The sequence below is a fragment of the Rhamphochromis longiceps genome, linkage group LG7 (genome assembly GCF_057381845.1).
Source record: "Rhamphochromis longiceps isolate RC_006_pf linkage group LG7, R_longiceps_female_GT1.1, whole genome shotgun sequence".
Taxonomy (NCBI): domain Eukaryota; kingdom Metazoa; phylum Chordata; class Actinopteri; order Cichliformes; family Cichlidae; genus Rhamphochromis; species Rhamphochromis longiceps.
The window spans coordinates 31,959,138-31,985,936 of record NC_140563.1 but is presented as its reverse complement, the minus strand read 5'-3'; the positions used below and the strand labels follow the sequence as shown (position 1 = coordinate 31,985,936).

Below are 26,799 nucleotides of genomic sequence, written 5' to 3'. Positions count from 1 at the left end.
GTTGTTACATTGAAGGCGTGTCCTTTTTTTCAGTGCTAATTGTGCTAACTATTACTTACTCATCACATTTCACTGATTAATTTTAAGGGATTCTGTCACCGTTTTACTATGTGAACTTTATATAATTATTTGTCAATCTGTGAACATTACTGACACTTCCTGTCTGCAATAGTTAAGAAACACACTCAGGACACAATAACCCTGCACAAACCTCCCGTTATTTGAAGAAGACGCTGTGATGTCGGTGTGGACCAGAAGATAGGCAACAGAGAACCTCTGCAAGCACATTTTTATTACGTCTACTATAGCAAGACGCCATGCGGCTGCTGTTCTATAGGAGAAATAGTGCAAGTTTACATATGTGCTTAGTTTATTTAATCTTACTGTTACTGTCTTACTGTTCATTTTAACGGCACATTATATTGGCTGTTGATGCACTCTGAGAAGGTTGAAGATCTCCACAAAAGCAAGAAATTACGCTAAATTTTTGTGGTTACAAACTGCTAAAAATGACGCTGCTGTACTGTGTAGACTATTAACTTGCTATGAAGCTATTTCACTGCAGTTTTAATGTCATTTTAGGAGTTCTAGCGAAATCCCCATAAACAGTTTCAGCATCTCCTCATCGACGTACCCTGAATTCAGTTTCTTTCCTAAACTATGTGAAGATATCAGCTCTATTGCAATTTACAGTCTCTGTAATGATAATATTGATGACACATTGTACTTGTTGTCATAAATGTGCTTTTCTCCACAATGAAACATCAGAATCACTTTTATTGTAAACAAACGAGGAATTTGTTGTTGTGCCATATAGGGCAAAAAACAGTGGCGCAGAAATATAAAAAATAGATACACACAAAAGGGGTTTATGCCAACTACTGACAGATACAGAATACAAATGAGAAAATAAGAAATATGTAGCGATTGTGAGCGGAGGGGTGGAGTGTAAAATATAGGTAGGACATGATGTGCAAAGTGCATATCAGTACATATCAGTCACACCTACTTCACATGCTGAAGCACCGAAGCGGTCGGCGCTCTGCTCACTCAGCTCATCTGAGAGCTTTGCTGCCACTCACTGCTGATGCTGTGCACGTAGCATTTCAAAAACTACCTCTGCAAACATCCACCTGTAGGCTCTGAGTCAACATTCCCCTAGGGGGGGAAGTTATTATCATCGCTCCCGATTCTCTGCTCACTCCCTGCTGAGGTATGTATTTCCTCATGGAGCCTAGATGCCAAATATCAAATCCATACTACTTTTACTGCAGCTGCCGCTACTATATACCACATTACTATACTGAAACTACAGCTCATTTAAAATAACTGGCTTGTAATATTTAATCTTTCAAAGAAGTTACTTCAGTCAATTTCAAACAAATCACTACCACAGAAACAATAAAATATTACTTGAAGTAGTATAGGAGAAACTGGCACCTGAATCTGGCATTACACTGTTAAAAAGTTGCTGTAAAATTCCAGGTTGCTAGGTTTGATAGCTTTTAACTATTACTTTACACTGAACTTCCTCTAATCTACAACAACAGTAAAATAACAATACTGTTCTGTAAAAAATATGAGCTTTGCAGTATAACGTTGTTAAATATAAGGATACACCTCGGAAAAAAAGATTTGAAGCGCAGATATAACTTATAATATTTTAAATGTATTCTTCAAAAGTGTAGGTTTTCATGGAGTATTTTTAGCACAATATTTTAGCAGTTTACATTAACTTTTAGCCACTCCTAGGCCTCTTTTTTTCATGAGGGGGTTGTGTATCCATCTTTTCTCAAAGGTTCCTCCAAAAGATATTTAGGAACAGTAAGGACCAAAATCAGTAATTCAAAGAAACCTCTAAGAGGATTTTTCAGTAGATGACCTCAAACAGTTCTGAGCAGCAGAACACCAGTTGATACAACCAATTGCTGGAGTAACTATTTGTGATTCATGGTTTCTATAACAACACATAGAACACACAGCTGTCTAAACAGTTTTAAATCAATGCTGCAACTGAATTTAACATAAAGACAAAGACATTCATTGTTTCTATGACTAAAGGCCCACAGAAACAATGTGTAACAAGGACACTCGCCTCTGTGATGTTGGTGTAGTGCAAAACATCAATCAGCAACGCCCGCTACAACATGTTCACAATGCAGACTTACGTTGGCAGCTGAATCCTCCGCGGGTTTTGTTCCTCCCTCTTCTGGTAAGTCCGGCGCCGTGGGCACTGAGACAGGCAGCAGGGGAGAGCGAGCCTTACCGGCCTGACCCAGAGAGGCCGTCTTCACCTGGGGCTTCGGGAGGCTCGCACCTGGAGACACAGATGAAGTTTTTTTTCAACAAGTGTTTGCTCCTGGGATTTGGGGTTGTTGGTTTTTTTTTTTCAACTTTTACTTGCTGACATCAAATTTGAAAATGTTTTTCGTGTAGTGTCCACTTTTTTAAGTGATGTTCCAACAACAACTAGGATGACTGAACTGAACCTAATGAATGCTGTGCTTGTCGATGTTGTACTGAAAGCGCATCAGCTAATGAGTGCTAGAATGTCACTGTATACAGCCTGTTTTACATTCTCATTTTAAGTTGTTTTCCACCAAATGTGGGTGATGTCAGCGATGAGGATGGGGGAAGGTTTTTATCAAGATATAGAGGGAAAATCCATCTGTTTGGAAAAAACTATATCAGGGAAAGTATAATCCGGGCAGGATGGGTGACAACTGCTGGTTCTTGCAAACAGAGATGGATATGCACGCTGACCTTGTTGAATTGTCATCTGGTTTGTTTTCAGAAGAAACCCATTTCAACAGTGTTGATGGGAAACACTGAATGAAACATAAAAATCTTTGGTAGTATTATATTCTTTGACTTGCTACTAGGAATCCACCACAAAGAAACAAAACAAATAACTGCAGACAAAAAACAAAGATTGAAACAAGACGACAAGAAAAAAAAGAAAGGACCTCAACAGTTACCTTTGTATTGCCGACTGCTGGCCAGGTATTGCATCACTTTAGAGTTTCTCTAAAATGGATGAGTACTTGCATGGTACTTTTTCTTGTTGGACACTCAACGCACTTTTATCTACAAACCACACTCATCTGTTCACACACACATCCATAGTACTTTATGTGTGTGTAGTATGAGTGCTCACACACAGTGTTGGGGAGTAACGGAATACATGTACTGCCGTTACGTATTTAAAATACAAAATATGAGTAACTGTATTCCGTTACAGTTACCGTTTAAAAAGGTGGTATTTAGAATACAGTTACTTTGCTGAAATAAATGGATTACACGGCGGTATTTTCCTGTTTCATATTGTGGCGGGTCAGGCCTGTTTGGGTTTTGTTTGCTATGTTCTGTTGTTCCAGGTGGCAGCGTTACGGTTGCCATGGTTACAGGGTGACGCTCTCTCTCTGCGTGTTTCCTGGGTGAGAGAGGCCTTTTTGTTGTTGTTGTGCTAAGCTAACAGGCAGAATGCTACCGGTATAGCTCTAAAGAATGTAGCATCATAGGCAGTGCAGTCCGTGTTGCAGGGAGAATGGACTGCCATACACGTTATGTGTCTGTGAGCGCGAGGAGGGAGAAAGAAAGGAAAAGTACGAGCTGTCATTGAGCAAAAACGGGAGCTGGAAGCATGTAAATATAATAATAACCACTGCAGCCAAGAAGAGTGCCTGACGAGCCCAGTTGTAAGTAAGCTATTAAGACTCGACTGTACACCGTGTTCGTGTTTTCCTCCAAAAACAATAAGTTCTGTTGGAGCAGCCTTTCAACGCCTCTCTCTGTCTCTCGCAAGCAAAGTTGACCACAACAAAGTAAAGCTAGTTTTTGGCTACGAGCCCGACACGGAGCACGTATTAGTCAGAGGTCCCTTTACTACGGTTCGGAGCCGCGGACCTTCAGTAACAGTAATAAATCACAGCAATAGTACATTCATGTAGTTGTAAACAGCATGATAATATATTAGGTAATCCAAGTACCGTATTTCCCGGACTACAAAGCGCACCTGAATATTAGCCGCACAAGCTAAAATCAGGGGAAAATCCTGTTTTGTACATACATTAGCCGCACCTGACCAAAAGCCGCAGGTGTTTCAATGTTGACTTATCATATGTAAGAGAATATGCACAAAGGGAATTGTCAGGAAAGAGATGGCTGTTTGGAGACACACCCCTTTTATTAATATTTTGAAAAACAAGTTATGGGTACATATTTGCATAACTTTTTAGGTATATATACAAGTAGCGGTAATTACAAGTACGAAACATGTACTGTGCTTCATAAATGAGTAACAAATGTAGTACATAACAATAACCTACAGCACACCAGAAAAATAGATTCGGCCTACCTTTTAGGCTCAGGTGCAGTGACACAGCTTTAACAAGAAGAAAGGTCAGTCATTCACCACCATCTTTCTCTTCTTCCTGCGCACTAAAACCACCAAAGTCCTCTCCTCCAGTGTCGGATACGAACAGGCTCAGGATGGCTACGTCATCCACTCTCAGCTTCTTTCATTCGTTGTCACTTACAAAACCAAAGAAATCCTCGTTGTCAGTGTCAGAGTTGAACACCCTCTGAAGGGCCATGGCGGTGTCCTCCTCTCCATAATGCAGCAGTCCAGCCCTTTGAAATCCGTTGGTGATCATGGATGTTTTCACACTTTTCCACGCTGTCAGGTTCCACCAGTGGAGTTGAGCATAACTTGCTTTTCGCAAGTTTATCGCCGCTCGTCATCCACGACTCCCGCTGAACGCGTAGCGTTAATTTGAAGTTTGTTTTTCGCGCTACTTGTACGGCACTATGTTGCCTGGCGGATGGACACGTGACCAACATACCACTCTTGAACCCCAATACTGTGTGTCTGATCACATGCCCTCTGCCAGGCAACGTAGTGCCGTACAACTGCGGAACAAACAAAACAAATCGTCTTACGATATGACAAAAATCATGGACAATCCATAGAAAAGCCGCACCTGACTAAAAGCCGCAGGGTTCAAAGCTTGTGCAAAAAGTAGCGGCTTATAGCCCGACAATTACGGTATTCAGAATATGTTACTCTCATTGAGTAACGTAACGGAATACGTTACAGAATACATTTTGGGGCATGTATTCTGTATTGGAATACATTTTAAAAGTAACCTTCCCAACACTGCTCACACAGAATAAAATGATCCCACACTGATGGATGCAGTGAAGGCACATTCGGGTTCAATATCTCACCCAAGGACACTTCAACGTGACTGCCAACTTTCCAATTACTGGCCTTCCCCTTCTTCCTCCTAAGCTACAGCTGCCTAAAAATATTAGAGGCATTTATGCAAATGGAAAAAAATGGCTCGGAAGTTATTGACTTCCAGGGGATATCCCAAGTGGGTACTTATCCTCTGGTAGTACCTAGAACTGCTAACTGGGCAGGCCACTAGGGGGTACTACAGACTTCAAAAGTATTAGTCAAAGCAATTAAAGGTTCTAATGCTCTTTCTCCTCTTTTGGCTATAAGTCTGGTTGCCTGAGGCTCTGTGGCCTGCAGTTACTATTGAGCTGTTCCACAAAGTGAAATTTTATTAATAGATAATCAGGCCAGGCCTTGTTTTGCAGAATGGCTTGTTTCCTGAAAATTGCTTTTTAATACTGACCTCCATGTAGTCTGTAGTTTGACCTGATAACACAGAGCTCCTATTGATTGCTCTAAATGACAAATTCACATGTAACTAAGTGAGCCATCAGACTGCAAACAGATTTAGAGTCTGAGCCATTCACTCATCTGCATGAAAATCCATCCACCCATTCATCTAACACTTTCCAATTCGTATAGTCCATCGCTCTTAGTCAATAAAAATGAAATGTAAACATAGAAATACTTGGAATGGACCACAAAGTCAACTAACAAGGAAAGAAAGCAACTAGGAACAAAATAAAACTGGCCTTCAAGCAGAAGACAAACTAATGAATAAAAGACAAAATATATAAATAAATACATGTAATTGCTGTCTCCACAATACAAACAGGAAATTGAAAGATCCCCCCATACGCACTACAAAGCGAAGGTGATGAAAAGAAAAAAACTGGAGACCAAAGACATTTTTTTCCTCATCCCTGAGTCCCTGAATAGCCTCCTCATATCTGAAGACGTCCTGAGGCTTCTTCCACCCACAGCCCCCTCCTCCATTCTCTGCCCTGCACTACTTCACTTCACTTGATCGATACATCTATTCTGCTCCCTGAGAAACAAAACACCTGGAACATCTTTGATAGGAGTGGATTACACCGGAGACTGCCAAGTTTTAAACTACTTTAAACATTAACGGTGTAGAAAACTTCACGTTATACTGTGTACTCAGTAATTTATTAAAGCACAAAATGGGAAAACAGGTAATTGTACGAACAACAGAAGTACGACACCAACTGTCCACACGCTCAACAAAGAATATACACAATTTGTAAAGAAGGCAGCAAAGTCCTTTTTATCATATTATAAAAGCAAAACTGGCTTTGGAAGTATAACTCTTTTGGGATTAGAGAAACACTGCAGTCATGCTGGCTGTTGATTGAAAGAAACAAAATTGGTGTCAAAATGTGCACACTGTCAACAAAAGTTGACAGTGCTGGCTCAGTGCTGGCCTGGCTCTCTGATCTAACTGTGTTTAATCAATGGAGTTGACCAATTATCGGGGTTTCTACAATTTTTGCAAATGAGTGAAGCTGATTTATGCTGCTAGCACAGTTATACTGTAATAAGTGTAAACAGAGATTGCTACACCACTGATCCTTCAAAGCACTTTGAATCACCTTGTTGTTGAATTGTGCTATACAAATAAACTTGCCTTGCCTTGCCTTCAATTACCTTATTTTTCCTTTGAATATGAGCTTGTTTTGTCATTTTTTAAAATATCTTTTAGAAGTGTGGCTACAACAGTCAGGTGTCATTTACACTGGGTTGCGTATACAATTTGAACCTGACCACCTGTATGTTTGCATTTTTCACCCGCCAGAGCTGAAAGAAGGGAACTAAAAATATAAATATGCTTAGCATTTTTCATCTAGACTTGTGGAGTGTACTGACCTTGGACGGGCACCAGAGTGGCTTTGAGTCTGTATTTTTCAGTCCGGCTTTCACAGTAATACTGACCTTGTGCGGCTCTGAATGTCTCTACGTCTGGTGGAGAAATTGCTGCCAGCTTCATTTCCAACTGAAGCACGACCAAATGCATTTGTATGACTTCTCAGCACGCTGCTGTCAGACCGAATCCAAACTGAACTGAGCTCCAGAAAAAAAAAAAAAAAAGAAAAAAATGTGGAAAAACACAATGAGCTGCCGCACTATAAAGCTGAAGCAAAGGTTACACATCCACAGTGGAGAAAGCCATAAAAGAGAGTTTCACGGTGCCTAGCTCACCCTCAGGGGGTTTGTCAGAGAGGGATGGGGGGCGGAGGTGGGGGGACCCATGGCTCGTCTGCTCAGAGAGAGGTGGATATATTTACCAGACAAGCAGGAGTGGAGGTGTGAAATGCCCGACGGGGGTCACATCAGAGGTGTCTGTGTCTGCTTTTGGGTCGAAAGCAAAGATGGAAAGATTTACAGCAATAGGAGATGAAGATGGAAGGGGCGGGGTTATTGATCTGGAGAACAAAAAAAAACAAAAACTTGTCTTTGAGAAGATATCGCATCTCTGGAGGGAGTCAGACGACGTCTGGTCCGTTTCATAGAAAAGTTTTATGTTTCTTTGTCTGCTTGTTTACCTTTTTTCCCGTTTTCTGTCTGGTTTGACCCATGCGTGTCTCTAGCTACCTGACCAATGATTTCTGTGATCCAAGGCTTAGAATAGTTTTCTTCTACTTGAATTATATGGAGGTCAGTTTCTACGATGAAAAGAAACAAAAAAACAGAAAGTGCAGAAGAAAAAAAATTAACAGTAACACTATTATTATTACTATCATTATTATTATTATTACTAGTGGGATACAAAAACTGGGAATACTACAAAACTGTAAAGTATAACATCTCAAAGTTATATTCAAATTTAAAATGTGGACTTTTGGTACTTTATCTAGAATTTATTTATACTGTTTTATTATCTTAATTTTATCTTTTATGTTATTATATTAGCATATTACAATCTTGCCATCATAGTTTTTTGAGTTTCTATTCAAGATTTGGAGAGAAACTCTGAAACAGAAAGCCGTTTATATTCAGAGCTGGCTACAATTCAGTCAGGGACCTGGTTATCTAAAGCAGATGGATATTTCAGTCTGCACTTATTTCTGGCAGTATGCCGAAAATAAATAAGTGCAGATGGATGTGGTTCAGTCTGAATTCAGTTTGAATCAATACATTATTTGGATTCCTCCATCAGCTGATGCAAAGGTCATCCAAATGACTGTGGCTGTCGTGTAGAGGAAGTCAAATGTTATCCATCATGGAAACCCCGACCACCCGCAGCACCACTTACTGGACAGGCTGTATTCAGCTCTGCAGCCACAGAAAAAGAGATGGAAAATCTGTCCTACTTCATACATTTGTTCCTTTTTAAAACTCTTTTCTACTTTGTATTTTTTGTTTGTTTGTTTGTTTTATATAACTGTTTTTCTAATTTGGATTTTGTAAAACTGTGCTTCTCCTTTTGTGTAATATCCATCCATTTTCATATGAGCCTATCCCAGACGAGCCTAAGACGAAACACCAAGTGCACCTTTGACAAGTCACCAGTGTATCGCAGGGCGATTTATAACATTACGATACTGATACGGTATCAATGTATGTCAGAAGTTAGTGTTATTATTTTCCTGATTTAGTAAGAATTTTTTACTTCACATCAACTTCTCTTAGTATCTCTACATGATGACAAAATCTCATAATATCGATAACAGCCTGCTACCCTATGATATTGTTTTAGTCAACTTTATTGATAAGTTAATACCTCATAAAAAGATTCAATATGATTTTTTGTGAGCAAAACATCTCATTAACATTTTTTCATGCCCCTTAATCAGGTTTTGTTAATCCTATTTTCCTGTCTTTTTGGTAAAAACTGGCTTCTGTAAAATGAGACTTGAAGTACCTTAAACTTTCTAATTTGAATATTACAAAGTGAGTATGAAGCCTTTGATGTTTTAAGGCCTCAGAGCACATCCTGATCACCTCACCATGTCTGATCAAACTGCAGATTGAAGACCAACTCTTCCCTCTTCCATCCTCTTCTAAACCCCCATCACAATTTCTGCATGCCTGCAGGTACAGTCTTTCAAAACACCTTCATCTTTCATCTCTAACATGATGTGGCCAGTAAAAGGTCATAAGAATACGAGATCACAGCTTTGACCTGTCTTTTATCTGCATGATGATGAAATGATAATTATACAACATGAATTATTTGTCAGTGTGGGTCAGTGTTTCACCGTTTCAGATCCTGTTCTTAGTTTTTTCTTGACTGCACCAATATATTTTTGCTAAACATTCAACCATAATGACTTTACCAACCCCTGATATTTTCTGTAGCGTCACCCTTAGAATAAACTACCATGCCGTTTGTATAGTGAAGGGTAGCAATCATTCCAATCCCTAGAAAACGAGTCGTCAAATGGATGATTTGAGAATATAAAAAAAATAAAACACGTTTCTTTCTCCGCCCTAACACGACCATTCAATTGCTACAGATAACCATTTTAAAGCACCAGAGCTTTTCATTGGTAATATCACTGTTCCTCTGAGGCAAGATGAAGGTGTGCCCTTAAAAACATCCATCACAGCTGGCTCTGTGTCTGCCTCCAGCTGTGGCTGTAATGTCTTTTCTCAGTATCAGACACTGAGTCAGACAATCCCATTACAGCTTCCAGCATTAAACCGCACATTCAGGCCAATTTAGGTGAATAACTGCCCACCATCACACTTTAGTCTGCAGATGGGCTTTGGAGACTCCATTTAAAAAGAGAAGAAGGTCTCAATTTATAAAGTGATATAAAATAAGTGAGCAGAGCGGTGGAGGTTTCTGTGGTCTGCTTCAGCTGAAGGTCAAAAATAGAAGCTGCTGACAGCATTCACTTATGATTCAATCACATCGTTTTGAAAGATGCAACATGGATATTTCAAGAAAGAAGCCTGAAGGAGGTTGGATTTACAACGCTGAACGTCATGCAGACCAAGAGACCTGTCAGCAGCACTGTAGCAACCTCTGGTTGGCAGGTAAAAATGTGTATTCCATGACCAGTGGCCAAGAGGCTGGGCTCAGTGTTGTTGGCTGTAACTGGGTGCTGCACCAAAAACCTCCTTGTCATTGCTTTGATTGCTAGCAGATAGCTGCATTCACCCATAGTTTCCATGGAAAACCCCCACCTACTTACAAACATTTGCCAACGACTCTCAGACTGGCAATTAATCTTAAGAAAATGTGACCCAAACAGGAAATGGAGATCATTGCTCTACAAACTAAAAGTCGCACCTCTTGATGCAAAACTTTTACAACTGAACGGCCTCAGCTAATAGATCAGGAAACATAAATTTTTCTCTTCTGACCAGTGGTGGCCAACCAGTCTCCTTGGACCTCTTGCTCAAGATATACTGCTTTCAGAAGTCCTGCTTTCTAAAGTCCTTCATCTTTAATCCTTGAGTTGAGCAGAAACTGTACATAAAAGCGACTGTGATGTCAATCATTGGTTAGCAGCCTACAGTGAAGGTTGGAGGAATACACATTTTACTGAGTATGTTTTAACCCTCTCAAGGCAGGCGTTGCAGATTTGCAACAGTTAAGAACTAACAACCTGATTACCCCACATATATATTTTATGAGGTTTTTTTACTCAGAAGTACCACTGCAGGACTTGGTTGTGCATTAGCAACAAAAAGTTTAATTTGAGCCTGAGAGGGTTAATAAGCCTAATATGTACATTTTCAGTTTTTCCACATCCATGGAGTTTGTTGCCATGACATGCACATTTAAATTTACAGATCACAGTGGAAAGGCATAAAACCTCCACATGTAGAAATTTTGTAAGTGAAACAAAAATTTTATTTTATGCCTTTAGGATTTTTGAAGGAGTTTTAAATCTAGAAATGCTTTTAAATTAAATATTTTATTTATTTTTACTTTTTTTAGCAGGCTAATGCTGGCATCAACATACTGGCAATAATAGTCAGTTTTACTAAAATAAAAAGCAAGCAATTACTTCATGTTTTATGAACCCCTCCAGTTAGCCCATTGGTGCACAGGTTCTGTCCCCTGGGCTGCATTGTTTGACACCCCTGATCTAAAGAAAACTACATAATCTCACACATGCTCCATCACATGCTCTCTCTTCCCCTCTCTCTTTTTCTGTCTCACCCAAACAATCCAATTATACCATGAAAACATCTCATTATTTTCACCCAGGGAGTCATTCAGACCTGGATAAACACACAAACAAGACCAACAATGAACATCAAAAGCCATCGCTCACTGGTATGTTTTTTCTCCCTGGAGGGGGGTGGGGAATAGAGGTAGTGCTGCCTAGCTTTGAGGCTCTGTTGTAGGGAGGAGGCTAAAGTAAGGGTGGGCGGGGTCACGGGGCGAGCGGCAGGTCTCTCGGAGTTGTCGCCCCAGGCTTGCGATTTCTCAGCGAAAGATTTCCAGGAGCCAAAAATCAATGTTAATCTGAGGCCACCTGGGCATGTAAACAGAGCCATAATGGAACTGTATACACCCACGCACACACACAGAGGTTATACACACCTAACAAAAGAGGAAATGCACAACAAATACAGCTACACACATACAAACGGAGCCCAGGGATCACATGTACTGTAAGACGCCCCCCCCTTTCCTCATTGCTGCAGGCTACCAGAGACAGTATGACAGGATGAGGCGCAGAGGGACAGAAAGAGCTAAAAAAGACAGTGAACAAGTGAGACAAAGGACAAAGAAAGAGTAAAGTAAAGAAAACCGAGAGGGAATTAGGGAATGTCTAAGAGGAGTGGTGCTCTTGCCTCCAGTATACTTCATTTTCTAAAATCTCATGGGGAACACTTTCTGGACTTACAAGTTTTAAAACGACATGGTAGAACCACATAGTGATGTGCAATCTAATATTAACCAGAGCTTTAAAAATTCAGCTGGGAGAAGTCCTGATTATTAGAAATTATATTAGTTAGCTTGACTTTATTTACCTTTATTGTAGGGTACTGACATTCACGATGAAACTGCTGATCAAGCTCAGAAGGGCAGAAGTCAGGAGTGATGAGACCAGAGATAGTCAATAAAGTTCAGTGACTTGTTGCAACGACAAGTGAAATAATGTCAGATGAGCAGTTGCTGAGGTACTCATCTCATCCCCGAGCCAAGTGACTGACCTCTGATTGACAACTCACTTTAGTGCCACCTGTAGAGTTCTGACGTCTCAGTCGCCTCTCCAACTATTTCACTGACATAGTGCCAGTTCAGTTGTCTCAAGGCGCTTTATATCGCAAAGCAAAGACCTTACAGCATTAGACCAAGAGGGCCAAGAATCTAAAGATAAGTTTTCACAGGAAGAGACCTCAGGTAGAAGGTTGGGGTTTGAGCCAAAAGATAAGCAGGAAAGAGAAGCAGAGAGAGACCAGGAACAGCAAACAGGACGACAACACAAACTATAGAAGAGAGTAAAGCTAAAGCTAATGCTATCCGGTTGTTCAGTGATGACGCGACGAATCCTACTTCCGGGTCTAAAGTAGTCTGCGTTTAATATGGCTTTTGTGTTGTTAACATGTTTAATGTTTTGTATTTTCTTCTATTTGATCTCAAAAAGCTCCTAAAACAGTCAGTGATCCCTGTTGACCTCCCTCGGCTTTTATTACCGCTAATCATTTATTTAAGCTCAGTTTTTAAAACCTTAGCATGTAACTACAGCCCAGCCCATGCAGCAGTATATGAATGACTAACCTCGTATTGTGGATGAATAATCTCAGTTGTTCTCCTGGCTGAAGTTTTGTCCTTTTACAGCATCCTGCCATGTGATTACATTTGTTCCTGACCACCGAGAACACTCATGGTAACTTTTATCGAGTGGAAAAAAAGTTAGCTTGTTTATATTATGCTAACATAGCTGTGTCGCTAGCGGTCACGTAGCACATCATTATATACCAGCTAGCCCAACTTCAGTAACCCTACAAACGTCACTGCTGTTTAGTTTTCTGTCTTCATTTATGTTGGACGTGATAGCAGAGCTGTACGTTTTAATTTGTTTCCAAAACCCCGCAGTCAGGACATGCTATATTTTATTTAGATAGAAGCTAACGAGCTAACTCCCTGCTAACTTCTAACTCCGTTAAATGTCATAAATTCCGTTTTCATGGATGCCTGGATGTTAAACTCAATTGTTACACCTGGTAGAGCAGAACGCTGATCATTTTATTAAAGATGAAAGACTTTAGACAGTTCTTCAACTCTCAGTAATGCCATAGTGATCGTTTGATATGTGGACCTGCAGCGGAGTTTAGACCCAGACACGGCTAGTGACATCAGACTGAACAACCGGATTAACAGTGGCTGCAAAGTGCTCAGTGCATTATGGGAAGTCTCCATTCCACCCAGAGGCATAACTAAGCAATGATTGACCTGAGGCAGCCATAACCATTAGCTTTGTCAAAATGGAAAGTATGACTTTTCAAAGTAGAGATGTTTTTCTCCTGAACCTACTGAAAAAAACAAAAACAGTTGTGGAAATTTGAGGAAAATTTGTCATTTATGGAAAAGGTTTGTGACCAGTTGATGTCAGCTATGCGACAATTTGTTCTTGGGCAAATGTATCATAGAGTCGGTGCAGTCGCGTTGTGAATGACATTTAATAAGCCAAACAAAAAGAAAAACTAAATGAGTGTACTTGTTTATTACGTTGAACTGGCCCAGTTAGCCCGTCAGGATCTGTGGTTAATAATCTCTTTCTTCCATGATGATAGATGTTCCACTTGTGTTTAATGACTTTTGGGAGGTTAAATCTGTTTCAGCTTGTGGTTGAAGAACATGCCATGACTATAAATCATAAAGGAAACCTTGTGTTACCCAGTTGCTGTCCATGGTGCTGATCGGAAGCTGGAAAGATGCTACAGTTACTTTTGATTACTGTTATACACAGTGTGTGTGTGTGTGTGTGTGTGTGTGTGTGTGTGTGTGTGTGTGTGTGTGTGTGTGTGTGTGTTTGCTTGGGTATCTACTAGGGGTGCAACGATATTCGTATCGATATTGAACCGTTCGATACAGTGCTTTCGGTTCGGTACGCATATGTATCGAACAATACAAAATTTTTAATTTATTTTATCAACTTTCCTTCTGACGATGCTGTCTGTGTTGAGCGCTCAGTGAATCTGCGTTCGACTACTCCGCCTAGGCTCGACAGTGCAGCCTAGGCGGAGTAGTCGAACGCAGATTCACTGAGCGCTCAACACAGACAGCATCGTCAGAAGGAAGAGCGCAGGGCAAGCTAGCGAGACAGAAGTTAAGCTCTCCTTGCAACATGTACCTCCCCCACCCTCATTCAGATCTGGCGTTTGGAATTATTTTGGTTTTCATGTGACGTATGACCCTGAAGGTAAGCGAGTCATGGACTAAAGTAAAACAGTATGTTGGATGTGCCATGCAATGCTCAATTACATGGGTGGGAGCTAGTGTGTTAGCGCAGTTAGCTCGTTAAGTGTTGGTCGTCTAGCCCCATGCACGGGGCGATCCGCGGTAGCTCGTTAACGGAGATTTGCCGTGTTGTGGCGTTAAGGTCATTTCAACGAGATTAACCTGAAAGCACTAGTGGGAACACAACGAATATGACTGCACATTTACGCCGACATCATCCTAGTGCAAAGACAAGTGGAAGCAGAAAAAAACAAGCAAGCATGCTACTAACTTTAGCCGAGTCATTTAGACAGCTGTTAGCACATGATTCTCCTTATATGTTTAATATGCTGCTGAGAATATAGCCCAGAAGAAGCGGATAGTATAGCTTTTATTTTGGAAAGAGACATTTCTCTGTAATAAACTCTCTTTTCCAAAGATGAGTGATTCCTCAATCAGATACAGGGCTCGCAATATCGCTAGCCCGACGTCCCGGAGCTAGCGATTTTTTCAGTCGGGCTACCAAAATCTATCTCTTCCCTGCCCGTCGGGCTATTGTAGGAAGGAAAAATATATGTCAATGCTTTTGCATTCTTTCAGAAATGTAGCTGGGTAATTATGTCATTGGCATCGGTGAGCCACTGTCAATATGTGACATATTGAAATCGCGTTTGAATTTGCGCTTGTTTTTTTGCTTTCACTTTGCAATCGCGTGAACTGTGTATAGAGTGCGACAGCACTGATCTGTGAGTGATGATAATTTGTGCACCAATTCCTCTGACATCGTCTTATTAATTGTTAGCTTACTATGCAAACATGACAAGTGAAATCTCCAGCAGCAAGCTTAAACATGTGAGAGGTTGATCGCGCAGAGAATCGCTGAGCTTATGTGAGTGCGGTGTAAAAGCAGCAGGATATATATTTGACTACGATGACCTGGATGACTGAGAACCTTCACAGACAGATATATATTTTAGTTCTGCTGAGCCAAATAAGACAGGTCAGGGTGAAGAAGTGACAGCCAAAGAAAAGCTTACCACAAAACGGAGAAGTTATGACAAATCAGACTATAAGGCAAAAAGAAAGTGCAGCTTTATGGTTTCATGGACAAAAGAATTTCTGTGGCTGCAATATGACGAGCTAAATAACCAGGGCTGCACATAAGTGGTCCGCAGGTGCGCATTCGCTGTCAAAATAAAAAACACGCACAAGGGTTAGGGTTAAATTTAAAAACTGTACTTTTGAGTTAAAATATATATTTATAATTTTAATAAATGACAAATTAAAAAGGCATGAACATTTTTTTTGTATTGAAAAAAATATCGAACCGTGACACCAAAGTATCGAACCGAACCGAACCGTGAATTTTGTGTATCGTTGCACCCCTAGTATCTACCCCGGGGCCTGTTACAAAGTTGTTACACCTGTCCTGAACCCACACTGGGAGCTGGTTCTACAGGAGAGGGTCCTAATAGCTGAAGCCGCTGCCTGTTTATCTAGCTTTAGAACTACAAGTAAGCCTGCAGTCTGAGAGTGAACTGTTTTACTGGAATAATATCATCTTGTGAGGTCTTTAAGATGTGGCAGGACTCAACAACTGCGCAGACAGGTTCACAGCCGCTGCGTTGCTTGAATTCTTTGCCAGGAAGCCACAAAAATGAGTTTTGATGACAGACATTGAGAAAAATCAGGTACTGAGCAAAGCCGGGAGGTTTTATTTTCTGTTCTTCTTGGATAACTGTGAAAAATTTCAACCCAGCTCATATTTTTAAGATATTTCAATCCAACATGGTGACTGACTGAGAACACCAGTAAAAAGAATCAGAGGGGACTCTGATTCCCATGAGACCAACATTTTTTTTGGTCAAACATAATGCCTGAGAGAGCAAGAGAGAGGGAGAGAGAGGGAGAGAGCGAGAGAGAGAGAGAGAGAGAGAGAGAGAGAGGGAGATTTGATATATGGAATATGGAGAAACCGACAGGTAACATAAAAAGTGAATGAAAGAACAGAGGAAGGTCGGTCCAGATCAGATCCAACCCTCTGGCTAATGTCAAGGCCAGTTACAGTATATCATTCTACAAATACACACACACACACACACACACACACACACACACACACACACACACACACACACACACACACACACACACACACACACACACACACACACAGTGTAGAAGCCTGAGGCTAATGCATTCAACTTCTCTGAATAAAATATTAAGCAAAGCACAGAGGCTCACTAGAGAGACCCAGCTTAAACACAAAGTCACTGGAATCTGACAAACCAATCAGCAAGAGGCTGCATCTTAGGGACCGGCTGCAGACGCAAAGCAGAAGAGGAATTTAAAAAAAGTGTCATTATTACAAGACAAACTTTACTTATTGTGCTGCTAGTGGTTCAGTAGAGGAATGGTACAAAGCTGTTGGCATTTCATAATCTAAGCATGCTTTGTACTGTGAAGGATTCAAAGACCTTTTCATTCTAGTAAATATACATAAGTTGGAATCAATAAGAATTACGGACACTTTAATGCAAAAGAACAGAGCACAAGCGCTTTGGTTAATCATTATATTTTGAAATTTAAACACATGTTCTACACATATAATTCACAGCTTTACATGACAATTGTTACTCTAATCTTCTTTATAAAAACTTTATTAATGGTGTTATTTTTTATAGAAATTTGTTGCAGATTGGCTGCGTGGTCTGCCACAGTTATGGAAATTTGTACCTCTCCAAGAAAGGTGGAAAGAAAATGAATATACTAACTTAACCCCCTAGGACCTGGCGTCCACATATGTGGACATCACATTTTGGGTTATTTAGACCAAAATACTCAATTTTGCTCTACAAGGGCCTGATATGCTGCTACTGTTCTATCAAAATTTTAAACAAATATCCTCATATGTGGCTCTTATTTTTCATAAAAACAAAAATAAGGTAAAAACAAAAAAATCTGGTAATTCTTTCTTTTTACATTCATCGGGCCCCAATATGCTCAAATATCAAAGAGAAATTAAAAATGCATGCCGTGGAAGAGTTCGGGTCTTAGGAGGTTAAAGAATATTTTATTCACCTACATCCACTCAGTTTATTTTAGGTCAGAGTAACAGTCTCTACTTTATTTTGATGTCCTTTTGTGCTAGTTTCTGTCCTTTGCTCTCAGCTTCACCACGTGTGCCCAGGAGAGAAGAGTTTGTTGTATTATTGTAGGGTCTTTACATCACATTAGAAAGCACAGTGAATCAACTGTTGTTATTATTTGGTGTCAATAAAATCGAAATATATTAATAAAATTGAATTGAATCCATCATTCCTTAAGCAAAGAAACAACAACAATCACTGATAATCTATAATCAGATAATTCAGTTCAGTGCACCAAATCAAAACAACAGTCTACAATATAAAGTTCCTTGGGTAAAGACTGTACAGTACTAGAAAGAAACCCAAATAATCAGATGACCTTTTATGAGAAAGCACTTGGAGATGGTAGAAAGGAAAAACTCCCTTTTAACAGAAAGAAACTCCAGCAGAATCATCTAAAGTCAAAAGATAAACAATTTAGACTGAAATCTGAGCATTTTTGAAAACTCAATCAGCCACTAGAGGTTTAGCTGCTGATTCCAGGAAAATTATTCCTGCCAAGAACACTACAATCAGTCCTGGTCAATTATAAGAAATCCTACATTATTAGTCATAACACATGCATTAAGCAGCGGTACTCACTGGACTGTGGCAGCATAGAAGTGTACACCTTGGGGTCGATGGTCCCCATGGGTGGTGGCAGCAGTGGGTTGGTGAAGCTTCTTAGTGGATGGGTGGGCCGCACACAGGCTGTCGGGATGGTCCGACCGCTCCCACCCTGGGCCTCCTCTGCCGCTGCAGTGGCTGCACCCGGGACTGGGCCTATCGAGGGAAGGTGCTCCCCAGGCGGGGCTGAGGAACCGGGGAGGAGAGGAGCAGTCTGTTGTGTTGGAGGCTGTTGCTGGAGAAGAGGATTGGAGGAGGCATCTGTGGACAAAGCTAAGAATGGGGAAGCAGATAAACGGATGTAGCATGTTAAGCAAGAAGGAGGTAAAAAAAAAAAAAAAGATTCAATGCGAGGTTAAGAAGAGATGAGAAATATTAGCGAGGGGAATTTGAGAGAAAAGACAAAATATCCTATTAGCCATTTTCGAAGAGCAAAAGAACGGTCAGAGAAAAGACAGACTAATCACAACAAGTCTGAGTAACACGGTTATAAATTCTGGAAAGAGATCGTGCTGAATTTTAATTGTGTTCTTTGGCACTACAAGGCAAGTACAATCTAGTAATTGTCCATTATCCTTTAAAAAGCAGACATCCTTACACTCAAGTAGTAATAAATATCACAACGGGCCAGAGGGAACATGTAAATTTGGGCCTTAAACTTGTTGAAATTCCACTACTGTGTTGCAGTTACTGTGTTTGTCTTCTCTCACGAAGTTACAGCTTGTCATTTATCCAGTCGTCTTTAAAATTTAATAAATCTCATCTGTATAATTTAACACTTTATTTAAAATGCCAATCTCCTCCTCTGGCATAGAGAAACCCTGCCAGGTCTTAGTTTTATTCTGTTTCTTGTTGAATGTGAAGCTTCATGCTGGTGCTTCTCTGCTGGATGAATTTCTCCACACTGCGAAACCCTGTTTTATCTTGTCAAAGACACATATGAGAGGAAAAAAGGAGAAGAGCTTCTTGTTAAAGGAAAAGACAATAAAAAAAATCTTCAGCGTGCAGAAACTTGACTCTCATGTGTCGTGAGAGATGAAACTCCTGCTTGTGTAACAACAGCCAGTTTGATCAGAGAGAACATTGGAAAGCTGGTTATTGTATGTAGAGCTGCTGTGCGTTCATTAAGCAGCTGAGACAAGAAGGAGAATGTAGAGGGAGAGCCGAGAGAAGGAACGTGAGCACAGTTAAAGAGTAAAAATGAGAGGGGGAGGAAAAAAGTGACAAGAGGGGACCGAGACATAAAAATAGAAGACTTTCAAAAAGCTCAGAGAGACGATGAGAAGAAACAATAATTTGTGTTTTTCCAAGAATCTAGTTTTGAAGAAAATACATCTGCATTACCTCCTCTATCAGGAGGAAAGTTGGTAACATTCTCCATAACAATTCACTGCAAAAAATAAAATGGATTTTTAAAATAGTGACTCGCAGGTCTACATGAATACACTTGAATACTGAAAACACCAAATGCCTTTAAAGGAAAAACGAATAGCAAGAAACACAATATTCATTTCATTTGGCTAACTCACAGGAATGTAAATGTTATATTAAAAGATGGTTATTTGAGAAACTTCACATTTAGACAATTAGACTGTAGGGAAAATGCTACATATGGCAGTGTTAGTGTAACTGTACGGTGCAGGGACTCAGGCAAAACTGATAACCTGGTTTAAATAACAGAAAATAAACTGCAGTCTCTGTGGTTATATGTTCCGGTAATAAATGGAGACCAGAGCAAGGACACTAAAATAAGAAATGAATGATGGCACTAAAATGTTCTTTACACCCAGGTATCATAACTTCTTTAAAGTAAGAATCTGCTTAACCTTGTATGACATGAGGAAATCTTTAAAAGAACCAAAGTTTATGTGTCAGTACGGCGCAATACAGGGTAACCATATTTGCCAGGAAGAGCAGACACTTACATTTACTCGCTGCACCTTCAAAGGCCTTGAAAAGATTATGAGTCTGATGTTATCAAATCTTTCAAAGAACTGAGGCATAAAGTCTGAGGCATACATTTTTAATATCCACCACTGAGAACTCTCGTAAGAGGACATCAACATGACTCCCTTACTAAACCCCTCAAAAACACGTGCTGAAATAATGATGGGAAAAAACAAAATAAAAAAACAAAAGCAAGTGGTTCATTTTGTTTTTCCTCACTACTCTTTAATTACTAACATCTGTCCTGTCTCCTTTTCCTCACCTCTAACCAGTGACAGATGGTCTCGAACATCATTAGTGATTGTCCTAACCTTAATCAGAACCCTGTACTATTAGAATATGTCATTTTAAAAATATGCTCCATATACATGTTGTCAATGACGAAAAAATACAATCAGTTAATCTGATAAATTAAAATAACTATTGTTTTTTTCCCAAAAAAGTGCTTCTACTTGGGTTAGAGTTATGGACATGAATTAGGGTTAGCACCGAGTGAACACACAATGTAAGCCTGGACTAAAAAGAGAAAATAGTTACATTTTAACACATGACCAAAATACTGTCATGTGACATGAGATGGTATGGTAATATGAACATGGTGGGACTATTTCAGCCACACCACGCAGCTTCTGTCATCATGTCCAAGGCTGCATGCATGAAAGGATGTACATAAATTTCCTCCTACAATATTCCAAAAAACTTTGAGACAATGTCATCTACTTGAAAAAGAGGAGAGCTATAAAGTACATAAACATTAAGTTGTTCAGAGCAGAAAGCAGATGAATTGGATCATTTGGATTCAAAGAGCATGCTGGTGTAACCATCGAGATTCGGGAGGATTCAGTGTTTTACCATGCTAATGAATTGACTTAAATTTATCAGTGGGCAAACAGTTGGAAAAGTTACATGTTTACTTCTATCTATGACAGTTCTACATGCATAACAACAATATTAGCATATACAGATGTAGCAAGTTAATGTGCTTAGTTTTTCTCTCATATTAGTTTGAGAAATCATTAGGCCCCGCCCCCTCACTGCTGCCATTCAAATTTTTACTATTTGATCACCGTTACTTTGGCAAAATATTTATTTTTAAATAAGTATGGCTCTTTGATTTTAATATAACAGATGTCTGTCATACATTCAAACATCTGCAGGTTAGCAAAAAAATTTAATAATAATAATAATAACATTTAATGTTTCATGTTTAGTTGACAAGTTCATACCATGAATATATTGTATGTCACTGAACTAAAATGTGCACGAACATCATCACATATACAGCAATTATGAACGTCTATATGTTTTTTTCAGAAAGATTCCTAACAAATCCAATATATGTTACGTTCATTTCATCATCCTCTTGTAAGTGCGAGATCATGTTGTTGCTTTGGTTCTCCCATGTGTCACATTCAATGTACAACAAAGCAGTTTACCTACAATGTCACTGCAACTGTCACTCCCATAAGAACAACAGTAATATTTGTAATATTTTATTTCTAAAATTTGCTTTGTGTCACTGATTAGCTTATACGTTTTACATGTCTTAACTAGCAAGATGATCTTTTAGTAATGCAAAAGCCCCTTAGAATGAGGACATCCTCTACATTTGTAAATGTAGACCTGTAATGTCATGACTGCTGGACACCCGAAAGAAGAAATTTGTAATTTGACGGTAAAATAAAATGAACTAGTATTGGTAACCAACAACGTGTTTCTTGGCCTCAGTGTTCAGTTATAAATATACATAGGAAGAAATCTCCTTTGCTGACTGCGCAAACTACAGCAGTTTATGTTGTTGGCACAACATAACATAAAGGTTAATCTAAACATATCACATGGAAATAAGAAAGTGTAGAAAGCAGACATCAGAGTTTTCTTTCACACCTTTTGTTGCCTCCTGGCCACAGAGCTACCTGTTGTCTGAGCAGTGGCAATTTTTTCAGGCTTATTTTTGCTGCAGCACGATTAGAAGTATAGTAATGGCATCAAAGTACCTGGTGTGTATCCTCTGTCCACAGTCAGGCTGGGGAAAGGCATTGGTCTCAGGCTAAACTTGTTGTGAGTGAAGCCACACGAGGGAGAAGGCAGAATCCCAGGATACTGCGAGGAGTCCAGGGTTGGCACCGGGATGGCACTGACCACCGCTGAAACAGAAAGAGCAACAGGGTGAGTGTTCCAGTGACCCACACTGAAACAGAGACAGTAAACCTGCAGACCACACAGAGATTGCGATTTCACGTTCCACCGATGCCAGTGCCTTTTTTATAAAGCTTATGAAGAACTGATCAGGACCAAAACTCAACGGATTCTTCCTTTGATCGTGCTGCATCTCTCCACCGTCATGAAATCTGGCTCAGCGGTGTTTGTGTAATCTTGCCGGCAAACACGCAGAAGCCGAACAAGCAAACACACAGCACTGATCACATAACTCAACCAGCGAGAGATGAGGCAGCGATACATGAGTCAGAGTGGGAAAACAAACTGTGAGCACCACTGAAACAGATGTATAAAGAAGCAGGCTGATAGCAGTGACAGAGCAGACACGCACAGGAGTCAGCAAACCAGCGACAGAGCCAAACGAGTCAGGGCCACCAATATTAGTCATTGCACAGAAAGTTTTTATGTTTATTTCAGTTTCGTTTTTCAATTTCAGATGTGTGTTTGCTCATTTTAGCTCATGCCTAGTTTGACCATTAATGTTTTCTTAATCTTAATTCTAATACGAGGATATTTGTCAGCGGAAAGAAAGCGTATTTAAAAAATATTGTTTTACTCACAATCATGTGGAAACCTTGGTCTCATTAAAAATGCAGAAACGCCTTCTCATACTTGTTAGGTTTACACATTTTAAAAAGTCAAACTTTAGAGATTTTCTAAAAGTTTTATTTCAATTTTAGTCAGTTTTGCGAGTGGACTTAAAAAAATATTTTTGTTCTTTTTGTCAATGAAATTTTTTTTCACACAAAGTTTTGGTGTATGATACGTAGAGCTGCCACCCAGGCAAAAGAAAAATACAAGTGTATCACGTTATAACGTGAAAGGTTTATTGTTCTAACAAGATACGTTTCCTGTTTGTACAATATAATATTTATATTGTACGAATGTGATAATTATGTATATTGTAATAACGTGATATTATGTTGTTCAAACGTGAAAAGTATATTGTACAAACATGATAGTATATTGTACAAACATGATAGTATATTGTACAAACAGGAAAAGTATCTTGTTAGAACAATAAACCTTTCACGTTATAACGTGATACACTTGTATTTTTCTTTTGCCTGGGTGGCAGCTCTACGCTCCCGTAGTATGATGAAGTTTTAAATGAAAAGTTTTAACTCTTTTACCCTTGTGGTTGCTTATTTGTGTGAGAAAAAACAGAATGTGAGAGTAAAGCTGAGTAGACTGTGACAACACTGACTGAGAAGTTGTTTTAGGATTTGTCCAATTGGATACATGGCACCAATTTATCCTTACTTTAGGGTTATCCTGCTGTATATGTTATAGTGCTGGATAGTTTCAAATGATCTCATTTATCTGTTTCATGGTATCAAGTAGACATTCAGTGAAAGTTATCTTATGTGCAGTCATGTGAGAAAGTCAGTTTACTCTATGCATTCCTGTGAAAAAGGAGGAGTTTGAGTACCAGCCCAATGCTAATCAAGTGCTAATCACTCACGTAATCAGCAAACGTAAGCATCTGTATAAAAGGATAAGTTTTTGTCTTTCCATCTTTTCCAGCAAATTCACCCAGAGGTCAGAACTTCCAAGCCTCAGAGAAACTCCAAACAAAACCCAAAATCTACATTTGGGATTCATCAAGAATCAGTTAGCAGGTTAAATAAAGTTAATGGCAAACTGAAGAAGACTGAACAAGTATGGCATCATTGGAAGGGTTATCAGGAGAAATGTGTGGCCACAATGAACTACACCTCATACCAACCGTCAAGCACAGTGGTGTAGGGGTGATGATTGGAGCTTGTTCTTGAAGCCACAGGACTCAACCATGAACTCCTCTCTATACCAAAGTATTCACATGTGAGGCAGTGCATCTCACAGTTAAAGCTTAGCACAGTAGGATCACTCAACATGACAATGATCCCAAGTACAGCACAAACTCTTCAACATAATAGCTGGAAAAAAAGACTCAAATTGCAATATTCTAGTAAAAGCTGAGACTTTAAATTCTGTGATGGGACATTATGAGAATGGCAGAATGTCAAAGAAGCAACGCATAAAGATGAGTGGGCAAAGAGTCCCCCAGAGCAATCAGAGACACTTACAAAGGTCATTTTCTAAGCTAATGAAGCAAAGGGTACTGGAGAGAAACCTGAGACAACTTTTGACATGACTGTAAAGCTGCACAGCACGATTCACATGTTAGAAGACATTACATTTCAGATTCTGAGTATCACAAAAAAGAAACAGCAGCAGAATTCTAATATCATTCTAAACACTGTTATTATTATTATTATTATTATTATTGCTGCTATTAACATAAATTTTCTTTTTTCTGTATGAAAACCTGCATTTCAAACTCCACTAACTATCCTGAATCATCCAGGTGTAGTATTTGTAAATCATGACAGCAAAGATAGTTTTTCACCATGTACAGACTGTTCTTTTTCGCAGCTATTCATTAGTTAGGAGACCTGGAAGTTCACTGCACTGAAGAACAGCAACCAGTGAAGCACCTGCATGTACATATCCATGGTAACCAAAGAGCTATGCCAGCGGACAGAAAGGGAGAAGCGTAAGAAGTACGATCTGTGGTGGAAGAAGTTTTTTATAATGTCACAGTGTTAATGATGTTATCAGCAGCCCTGTAACAGTCCCACCGACTGTAAAGCAGACAGTCAGTCGGAGCCAATAGAGTTCATATTGTGACCTTGAGAGGAAACTGCAGGGACTCAAACTCACTGAGACTGATTACACTGCCTCAGGTCCACACACACACACACACACACACACACACACACACACACACACACACACACACACACACACACACACACTGCTTCTCCAAGCTGTTTAAAAGATAAGAGGCACCCGTCAGTGTTTGTTTGTTTTTGTGTGTGTGTGTGTGTGTGTGTGTGTGTGTGTGTGTGTGTGTGTGTGTGTGTGTGTGTGTGTGTGCACATATTTCTCTCTTTGTCTCTCTCCAGCTGTGTCTTCTTTACGCACCTCCATTCAGGCTGGAGGTGAATTCAGCATTGTGTTTCTGAATATAAATGAATATTTAATAAGGAAAAAAAAGTGTTCAAAAGAAAACATTTGCAACAGCCCATTTCTGTTTTCTACAAAGATATTTTCAATGTAATACTGAATTAAAGGCTCACCAGCCTGCTGTAAGGAAATCACTCCAAAAAAAGAAAAAAGAAACACGACCCAAGGTTTAACATTTTGTTGTAAACTGTTTTCTCCGTTTTTGTTTTCATCTATGTTTCTCAAAAGTGGATAGATAAAAGATCTGGGGAATAACAATGCTTATAAAGATATTTTTCTTACTAGTCATTATAATAATTGTGAAGATTATTAAATTGATATTTTCAACACTTTGTGAAATATACTTATTCGACTTGAATGAGAATAAATTGTGTAAACTGGCATGGAGCTTTTCAGATGGTAGCATGACAAATGAGCAGTGTAACTGTATAGCTGGCGGACTTGCTGAGTTTCAGTCAGTGTAAAAAAAACCACGGATGGTAAATTACACAGATTCATAAAATATTGAATCAAATGTACTTTTTTCATTACTTTTAATACAGAGTTCTCTTTACCCTCTCAAAGTTATTGGGCGGTGTGCAGGACTTTGCCCAACCAATCTCCGTGTGATTTGTGTTCAACAAGTCCCTGAGGGGGTGTTCTGTGTGGAGCGTTCGGCTCATTGCTACAGACTACTCAGTCCTTGTGCAACCAAAAGGAGAGCTTGGTATACACTAGGGGCAGACTAGTTCCCAGACAGAGCTGGACATCATCCCTTCACCATGTGTTAAAGATTTTCTGTGTGGAGCTTTCTGATCTGGTGACCTCAGGTGACCTGGCCCTGTTGGCTTTATCAAGTTGTACACTTCCTGCAGGCCAAAATGCCCACTCATGGTTGGGAATGAAGTGCTTCCCAAGTCTTGCTGGTCTTTTTTTTTTTTTTTTACAAATAATGGGGAAGTGTATGGGTACCAGTCTATTGTTGTAAGGATAAGAGAGAATACAAGCAGCAGAGATGAGCTTCCTCTGAAGAGGTCCTGAGCGCAGCCTTAAAAGAAGAAGCTTCTGTGGAAGAGTTATACAGTCTTATTGCCACCGGCACAAAGGATTTACTGTGGCGGTCAGTTCTGCATTTCGGGGCAATGAGTTTTTTGCTGCTTTGGTGTATGCAGACAACTTCTTTATGAACATTCAGATACAGTTTTCACCGCTGTCAACAACGAGTATCTGGTGTAGTTACACAAAACACAAATCTTATATCAGTGTCGTAAGATTAAGGCAAGAGAGGACTTTTTATCAGGATTAGGTAAACGTAGTGATCTTGGTTA

The 26,799-nt window shown here is 39.6% G+C and overlaps 1 protein-coding gene across 2 annotated transcripts in view; it reads right to left on the bottom strand.

Annotated features, from left to right (window-relative positions):
• Positions 1-26,799, bottom strand: part of dcc (DCC netrin 1 receptor) — a 372,740-nt gene that overhangs the window by 23,291 nt on the left and 322,650 nt on the right. For both annotated transcript variants that reach the window (XM_085413367.1, XM_085413368.1), the window contains exons 26-28: positions 22,258-22,407; positions 18,290-18,586; positions 2,169-2,317 (exon numbers count right to left, since the gene is read on the bottom strand). In XM_085413367.1, coding sequence (XP_085269493.1) covers positions 2,169-2,317; positions 18,290-18,586; positions 22,258-22,407 — 596 coding nt within the window. The remainder of the gene's footprint in view (positions 1-2,168; positions 2,318-18,289; positions 18,587-22,257; positions 22,408-26,799) is intronic.